Raw genomic sequence first — 8,229 nt, 5'->3', positions numbered from 1 at the left:
CAGAGGGAAAGTCTTGTATATTTGATCTCACTCAAACACGCTGTGGGTCGACTGCAGTGCATTTCAAGTCAGCTGAGTTCATACGGTAGTCTTGTGGCCCTTCTCATACTATGTGAAATATTTTCCAAATTTTACACCATATTTAAGAGTTGCATAATCTCAGTGATTAATTCCTATAATGACATTCCTCGCAGCTGTTTCCCACCATATCTGCTTGGTTTATAGCTAAAGCCAGCCCTCCTCAGAGAAACTCCTCCAATGAATGCTGGAATCCTCTCTTCCTCCCACCAAGTGACAACTTCCTGTGGAGGTTAACATGGCTCGGTGACCTTCAGGATATCCTGCCATTGTGAAAGTGGTTTTGACAACCTCCACTGCATTCGTTTGTCTGCTGCTGTGTCTGTACACACTGTGAAACAGCCACACTGATCAAGACTCCACCGCCCATAAATTCTTTACTTATTGAAGTTATGCTCCCCAGCCTGTGTTCATTAATAAAAAAAAATTAGCTTTGTAGGTGTAGCTTAAGCACTTTTTTTTCAAGGATTCTTCCCTATATCCCATAAGTTTTCACAGAGGACTGTGCCACCACTGCTACAACAGAATCAGCACTTAGACATTTCTGAAAGCTATAATTGCTTCCAGAGAGCATCAGAGACATCCAGGTGTTTGGAGACCTCTCCCGTGCTGTGCTCTGGCTGTGCTGGGACTCTGCGGAGGGGTTCTCTGGGTTAGTGCCTGCCAAACATTTACCTGCTCCAGTGTTCCTAACTCTCCAAAAAGACACAGACTCACAAATGAGAGGGATACAGGGAGTGTACAGGGATTGAAAGAGAGCGAATGAGAGGAAGATTGTTGCGGGTGTGTGTGTGTTTGTGAGAGCAGCGTTGTGTGTATGCGTATGCCCACTGCATGGATCTGTGTGTGTGTGTGTGTGTGTGAGAGAGAGCTGGTGTGTGTGTGTGTGTTTATCAGCTCAGTGCAGATGGGTGGCAGAGTGGCTCTTGCTGCCAAATGATTCAGTATGCTAATGAGTTGTTATCTGTAGTGCTGCAGGAACAATATACTGTCTTTCTCACAGTGGGAATCCAGCCTGTTGGGAGCAGATTACACTGCACACACCGCCAAGGTAGTTATTTATATTTTCACACAGAGTAGTAGGAAAATACATAAATGCAAACACACACACACACACGCACACTTATGCACACATATCCGCAGATAGGCCTATAAACAAACAAGCAAAATAACATTTAACAAACGCACACACACCACCATCAACATGAACAGCAGCATGAATAAGGTGGAACTTTGACAGAAATATACATCCTTCACCAGTAGATGGAGATGTTATTCTGGGCTTTCCTCTTTAACAGGTTTCCCTTCAATATTCCTCATAAAAGTAAATTAATTCATAATATTCCAGTCAATCTTCCAATCAATAAAACTTTTCCAGTTGAGAGATATTTCTACCTTCACCACTTCCTGTCTGAAGGTTCCTATACAGGGAACAGGCTGTTGCTGAGCACGCCTAATACTACTTAAACGAAAGCAGCTATTGTTTGTACTTCATTTCTGTCACATCCAATTTGATGGAGTTGCACTGGAGACTATTTTTATCAAGTTTGATAGCATCAGCATCAGTGACTCCTTATTATAAAGCTGTCATTTACTCTTTAATTCACTGTTATAATTAGGTAGAAAGAAAAAAACATGTCAGTTTAACTCGAGTTCTTCAAATGTCACTCTGGTAAGGATAAGGAGATTTCCAAACTAGGTCTAAAGTTCTTAGTAATTCTAAGGTTCTTCATTTTGACCAAACATTAATGTTTCTTGATTGCTAACCAAGTCTGGTGGTGTTTGATCAGGATGAAATTAAAAGAAAATTAAAAAAAAAAAAGAGCGGGGAAAGTTTTGGTGTTGAAAATTCTAACTTTGTCTGAACAATTTAAATGTTTTTTGTATTTAAATGTTATTTGAATAATCACTGGTGATCAGCTACATAAATACTACATAATTCTTTTCAAAGTTTTCACAATTGTATTTACAGTTGTATTTAAATTGCAGTGTGGATGATAGACCTGAAAAAGAAAAACATTACCTGCCTCCTAAATCTTTTCATGAAAGACACCAGAGCAAAAAAATGCTGCCTTAAAATTCGGACATCAGTGTAAATAGAAATCCTCTGTGTCTGCTATGATACAGTGTTTTTGATTATAGTAACTGTTTATCTTCCTACAGGCAGCAGTCTTGGTTGAGTGTACAACCTGAAATATAAATCCCCCTCAGGCAACGCATGTTCTCCAGAGTAAATCAAAGTGTTACGCAGATTTGTAAATGAATACACACACGAAGTACTTTTTTTTATTAAATTGCACTGAAGAGTGAAAATACACTTCTCAGGTATATGTCCAATTTTAAAGCTTTGTTGTTATTTAAGACTCCAAGTGGGAGAAAGCCCTGAAGAATATATTTATTTAATAGTTTTTATAAATTAAAATGATTTAAATCTCATTTATTTGTTTCACTCCCAATGAAATGTTGATACTTAGATACACTGATCACTAATCTGATGATACATTTCTGTAAAAATTGTTGCACAAGTTACATTATTAGTATCTAAAACTTCATCTTGCTTATACATTTTGTTGTATGTGTAAGTGTATCATATGTGCTTAGAAAATATGTGACTGTGCCTAATAACCTTGCATAAAGAAAAGCTTTAAAACCAGCTAATGCAGCTCCCCTGCCTCCTACATTTAACGAACACGTCACAACATAAAAAGTCTCAGAGCATCTCGGTGTGGCTGAGTGTATACCGAATGTACTGAATGTAATTTATCTTCAGAATGAATTGCTGCTGTATAAAAGTAAGTGAGTTATTATCGGCTATAATCTGGTGAGAGGTCCTGACTCTTTAACGTCTAATGAGATATAGTATTTGTAAAAGTCTATTCTATTCTATTTTTCATTGTACAGTGTGGGAGCATTAGAGTATAATTTATGGTGCAGCTTGATCTACTGCAGAGGGTTATCATCTCTGCTCAGGACTAAGGTGTATGACGTTATGGGGGTGTAATATCAATTATATATGTGTACATACATGTATATATAATGTGGTTTTTAAATCATATTACTTTCTGCGTTCCAGTGAATCATCCGGACTTGCCTTTTTCTCCTTGTCGTATATCGTTGCCGTAGTGTGCAGTTTTTTCAATAACATCACGACAGAGGTATCACTTTCAATCTTTACCTGAAATATTTGTGGGACCATTATGTTTTTCTAGCCTACTGTCTTTGTGTATTAATCTCCAGAGCTTCTGTCCAAAAATTGAACACCTTGCGCCCTCTAGTGGGAAACAAATGCAATACGTCATTTATTTAAATTATGTCCAAGTAATACAAATGGTTCACTGGCGTTGAGCTTTTCCCTTCTCTTTGCAATGGCAAATAGCTTTTAAATGAGTGTATAAGCTGTTTCTGTGTAAATACAACCCAAGGGTCATCAGTTTCAAGCAGAGTCAATTTTAATGCAGTGTTACAAAGAGCTGAAATGTTGCATACAGAAGATTAATTGGGCCTCACCCGTCTCCAGGTACAGCAAGGCAAGTAAAGCATTTGGTTTGATTAGCATGGGAGCTAGCAGATACTGAGCAGCAGTGCTTAGCTGAATCACATTAAAATGACAGAGCAGTGCAAAAGGCTGAAAGTTGCAGAGTCTGCGAGAGGCTCAAATCAGAGCTCAGTCAAGGATGCATTCAGAGGTTTGTCAGCTCAGTAGGTTTGGTCTTTATGTCTGGGTAAAGTAAGAAGCCAGAGAACGTGCTGTCATCTTCACTGCTGGAGTAAACTCCATTCCAGTCTCTCAGTGTCTCCAGCCACACCTGGTCACCTTCGTTCAACTGCAACAGCGCGAGATTAGATGCCTGATCGATGTCTTGGCCATACAGAGAGTCTCTTGTCCGTAGCTTCCGCATTCCATTAACCACCAGGGCTGCACGCACAGGCCGGTTGCGCACAGTGATGTGATAGCTGAATAGGTAGACCCCGGGGTATGTGACGTTGAACTTATTGAGTGCCGGGTCCCAGTGTCCTTCCCCATTGTAAAACACCTTATCAAACTTCACAGGCAGGCCCGGCGGAGGGAAGGAGCGGCTGGGGAACAAACCTACACTGAAGGCAGATCGAACCTGAACGGCACTCTGACCCGGAGGTCCTTTGGGACCCCGAGACCCACGAGGACCTTTAGGCCCCTTCTCTCCCCTCAACCCTGCCAGTCCCCTCCCACCTGGGAGGCCTCTGGGTCCAGTATCACCCTTCCCTCCTGGAGGCCCTGGCTCCCCCCGTTCTCCCTGTGCACCGTCAGCTCCATTCAGGCCTGGGGGGCCCATCTCACCTCTTAGACCTGGGGGTCCATGATCACCTTTCTCTCCTTTCTCACCTGGCAAACACTCACTCGGCTGCCCTTGTTCACCTTTCTGACCCTTTGACCCAGGAATCCCTGGGGGCCCCATCAGCCCCTCTGGGCCAGGGATGCCTTTAGTCCCATTCAGGCCAGGCTCTCCTCTTTCTCCTGGGTCCCCTTTTAGACCAGGGAAGCCACGTTCACCTTTCTCTCCTTTGGGGCCTGGATCACCTGTGTGTGGAGGGTTTATGTTTATTTAGGAAGAAAGGTTTGAATGAAAATATGTTATTATGTACCTCAATGCACTTTGAGAAACAATAACTATAAATCATGACTTTTGCACATGTGTAGCCAGGTTCTTACAGGAAACTACACACCCTTTTCTCCAGGTTTTCCTGGCATACCAGGGGTACCAGGTAGACCTGCAGGTCCTGGATCACCTTTTTCACCTGCAGCAGTTTTGATAAATAAAGCGTAGAAAATGACATCCAAAAAGTACTTATACAAAACAGCGCTTCGCACAAAAGGAGAGAGAGACACAGAGAGAGAAACCCTTAGACATTCAAGAACTCTCCTGCTGTCAAGCCTCGTTGTACCTATGTCGCCATTGAGTCCATTGGCTCCAGGTAATCCTGCTGGTCCGGGAGGTCCTCTGGGCCCTGTTTCTCCCTTCTCTCCTGGCAACCCTGACAACACACGCGAGTAAAAAGAATAAAATCTTTGACTTAAACTGTAATTTCCCTTACAATAAAAAAAGTTAAAATCCGTCTCACCTGGAATGCCCTTCTCACCTGGTGGCCCCGTTGGCCCTCTTTCTCCCATAGGCCCTACGGGACCTTTTTCTGGTGGACAGCACTCACAGAAGTTGAAGAAGCATTCGTTGTAGTCAAGGGTAAAGTTTGAAAGGATGTTCCCAGGGGGCACTATAGCATCAGTGTGAAATTCAGTGGGGTATGTGTCAATGGAGTATGTCGTGCTATCTGTAGAGGGCAGGGAATATGCATCCATCATAATGTCAGTTGTTTCTTCAGTGTTCAGGCTGCTTGTAGGGGATGGGGTCGTTGTCGTGGTTCGTCCAAATCGTCCACCTCCATCACCGCTGGCGCCAGCTCGAGGTGGCTTCTTGGTGCTCTGGGGTTTGGGCCAGCGTGTGGTTCTGGCACCAGCTGCCAGCATGGCCATGAGGGCCATGCAGAGAGTGGTCAGCACAACAGCCCGAAGGGGTGGCATATTGACGGCTGGGCACAATAATCTAATGGAAGAATTCAGGCAAAACGGGTGAAGCGCTGATCATTTATCTTGCATCACAGACAAATAGCACAGAGGGCATCTTACCTGTTGATGACACTTGATTCTTCACTCCGTCCCTCAGAACAAGTGGTCGGTGCAGTTTTTCTTCCTTCCTTTTATTGCCCTGGTTCTCCAGCTTATGTGCCTCTAAGCCAATGACAGAACAAGGGACAGAAAACTCTGGGGTTATTGGGTGGCAGGTGGGCTGGCAGCAACAGATTACATGACTCCTGAGGGATGCGAACTAAAGCAGATTGTTGTACAAGGCAAGAGTTTATGTCTTTGTGATATTGGATATGAATCCAGGGCCCAGGAGTGTGCAACCTGCCTAGGTGTTGCTCACACACATGCTTGCTTTGTACAGAAACAGGAGACAATATAAAGTTACAAAGACAGATACACAGTCAAAGAACATGCCTGCATACACTGACTGTTTATACACAAAAACATACACGTTGTTGGTAATGAATACCGTTTCATATGAGAGTTACCAAGTGCAGTACCAAGTGAGAGTTGTCAACTCACTACACCATTTGGCAGCACCTCAAAGCAAACAGATCACCAGATACAGTGGGACAAGGATCAGTGTCCTAAAACAGGCACCAGTAATCTAACTAGTCATCTCCTTGATCTAAAAGTAAACCCAGTAAATCAAGTACACCTCACAGAAACCTGGCACCAGTGAACCGAGCTTCACATCTCTCGAAAGTTGTGCTGGATGTCATTTCAGTTTCTGAAATGAACTCATGAGAGATTTGGATATTTAGAAATAGTTGATCAGTGAGGACTTTCCCAGTAAAGTAAAATAATAAATTAAATGAATAAATAAAAAGGAGGAGGTCATTAGTAGACATCCTGGCAAATTTTATGACTGAAATATATTTTATATGAAATAATTTGCTGTAAGATTGAAACAAAAGCACAACTCGGGGGTTAGGTCTGATTAAGCATGCTCCTTAATCTGAAAAGAAAAAAAATTGCTTCCAAGCAGCCAGACTTTCTTGTAATGTTTTAAAATGATCTTGAGCAATAATTCTCTCAGCTTTCTGAAGGTTTTTCAAACTTTTTCTTTTGGCATTGGCTGCTTTTACACTAATTTACAGTGGAGTCCTTGAACTCTACTATTTTAGCCACCTTACACTGACCTTTGAATCGCTCAAGCATAAGAAAGGCACTTAACTTAAGGGATGAGCCGGTGTTGTGTGTCTATATAATAAAAGTTTGTTACCAGCAGCCTGTCACAAAAACACATAATGTGTTCCCATTTATTTAGTTGAATCTACACAAAATGCCAAAGACAACACAGTTTGAAGGCCTAACATATTTCAAATTGTTTTAAGAAGGAAGGCTTCCTGAACTCAGAACACTCGCATTTTAGATGGTCTTTGGAAGGAATACATGTACACTAAGATATCCAAAAACTTCAAGGCACTTTCATATGGAAATTATATAAGTTTATTCTCAAAGAATTGTTGTATTTAACCTAAAGCTCATTGCAATCGTTGCTTAAATGTAGTACAAAGTGTGACATTTGTTGATTCTGCTTCACAAAATGAGTTTACTATAAGCCATTTTAATTTTAAAACCTCATTTTTAATCTTTAGGCCAGTGTCCCAGCTGCAAAGTGTTTTTTTACATTGATAGAATAAAAAGATGGTTGTATAGGTTAGCAGAACACGAATATGCCATACGCACAGGTAACATTATTTACCCCATGGCTAAGCACTACCTGGACTTTCATAACAATAATCCTTCTACACTATAAGGGGCTTGAATTAACCACATTATTCTTTCAGTACGGAGAGGTACTAGACAAAGAAGTCTTAACCAAAATGAACCTTTTTGGATTTGTAAAATACAGGCCACTAAAAATTGTCCCTTTGAAGATGCATATATGTTATCATTAGTTGATTTCACTGTTGTCTTTTCTTTTGTCTGACTTGGATTGAATTTGAGCTCTTGCATCTGCCAGGTTACTGAGGACTCCTCCTATTGTTGAAGATTTACTGGTGGAATTTTCCACTCTCACCCTGAGTGGAAGTTTTCTACTTCTGGAACACCACATGTCGAAGACCCCTTAAGGAGCAGAGATTCAGTGTGTTCATGGACCGTGTTTTCACACAGATGAAGGCCCGTTTGCTGAAGAAATATAACCAAGATAAAGAATAAAGGCACTTGATGGTGTCAGACTGAGCGGAGGTCTTCCTGAGCTCCCGCCGCCACTGAGCATATCCTGCTTTATTATCTATACGTTCTGTACAACCTTGAGGGATAAAAACTTTAAACAAGAGTCTGTTAAAATGCTGATCTGAGACATGCATCGGGCCCTGCAATTGATCCATCTACTGTTCATCAAAGCCTGATCAGAAATAGTCTCAGTGGTAGTTGTCAAGAAGGCATTCTTAAGGAGAGGAAATAGGGGGGAAAGGATTAGGTATGCAAATAACACAAGATCTGGACTGACATTCGGTGCCAATAGGTCTAATTGAGTGATTAATCCAAATTTAAAGCTTTTAATTGGTATGATTTCTCTG

The 8,229-nt window shown here is 41.6% G+C and overlaps 1 protein-coding gene across 2 annotated transcripts; it reads right to left on the bottom strand.

Moving 5' to 3' along the window:
- Window positions 1–3,520: 3,520 nt before the first annotated feature.
- Window positions 3,521–5,770, bottom strand: otol1a (otolin 1a). 2 transcript variants are annotated; one of them, XM_085255699.1, is made up of 5 exons: window positions 5,741–5,770; window positions 5,179–5,657; window positions 5,002–5,091; window positions 4,783–4,854; window positions 3,521–4,636 (listed from the first exon to the last, which is right to left on the bottom strand). In XM_085255699.1, the coding sequence occupies exons 2-5, from the start codon at window positions 5,633–5,635 to the stop codon at window positions 3,759–3,761; spliced, it is 1,497 nt and encodes a 498-aa protein (XP_085111825.1). In that variant the 5' UTR covers window positions 5,636–5,657; window positions 5,741–5,770; the 3' UTR covers window positions 3,521–3,758. The 2 variants fall into 2 exon arrangements, with proteins under 2 accessions (XP_085111825.1, XP_085111826.1); XM_085255700.1 differs by having other exon boundaries at window positions 5,197–5,657.
- Between the last annotated feature and the right edge of the window lie 2,459 nt (window positions 5,771–8,229).

The sequence above is a fragment of the Mchenga conophoros genome, linkage group LG18, assembly GCF_057382185.1.
Source record: "Mchenga conophoros isolate Kocher_MC1m ecotype Shallow Benthic linkage group LG18, M_conophoros_male_GT1.1, whole genome shotgun sequence".
Taxonomy (NCBI): Eukaryota; Metazoa; Chordata; class Actinopteri; order Cichliformes; family Cichlidae; genus Mchenga; species Mchenga conophoros.
Note: the sequence above shows the minus strand (reverse complement) of the source record. Positions and strands in the feature narration are given on the sequence as shown.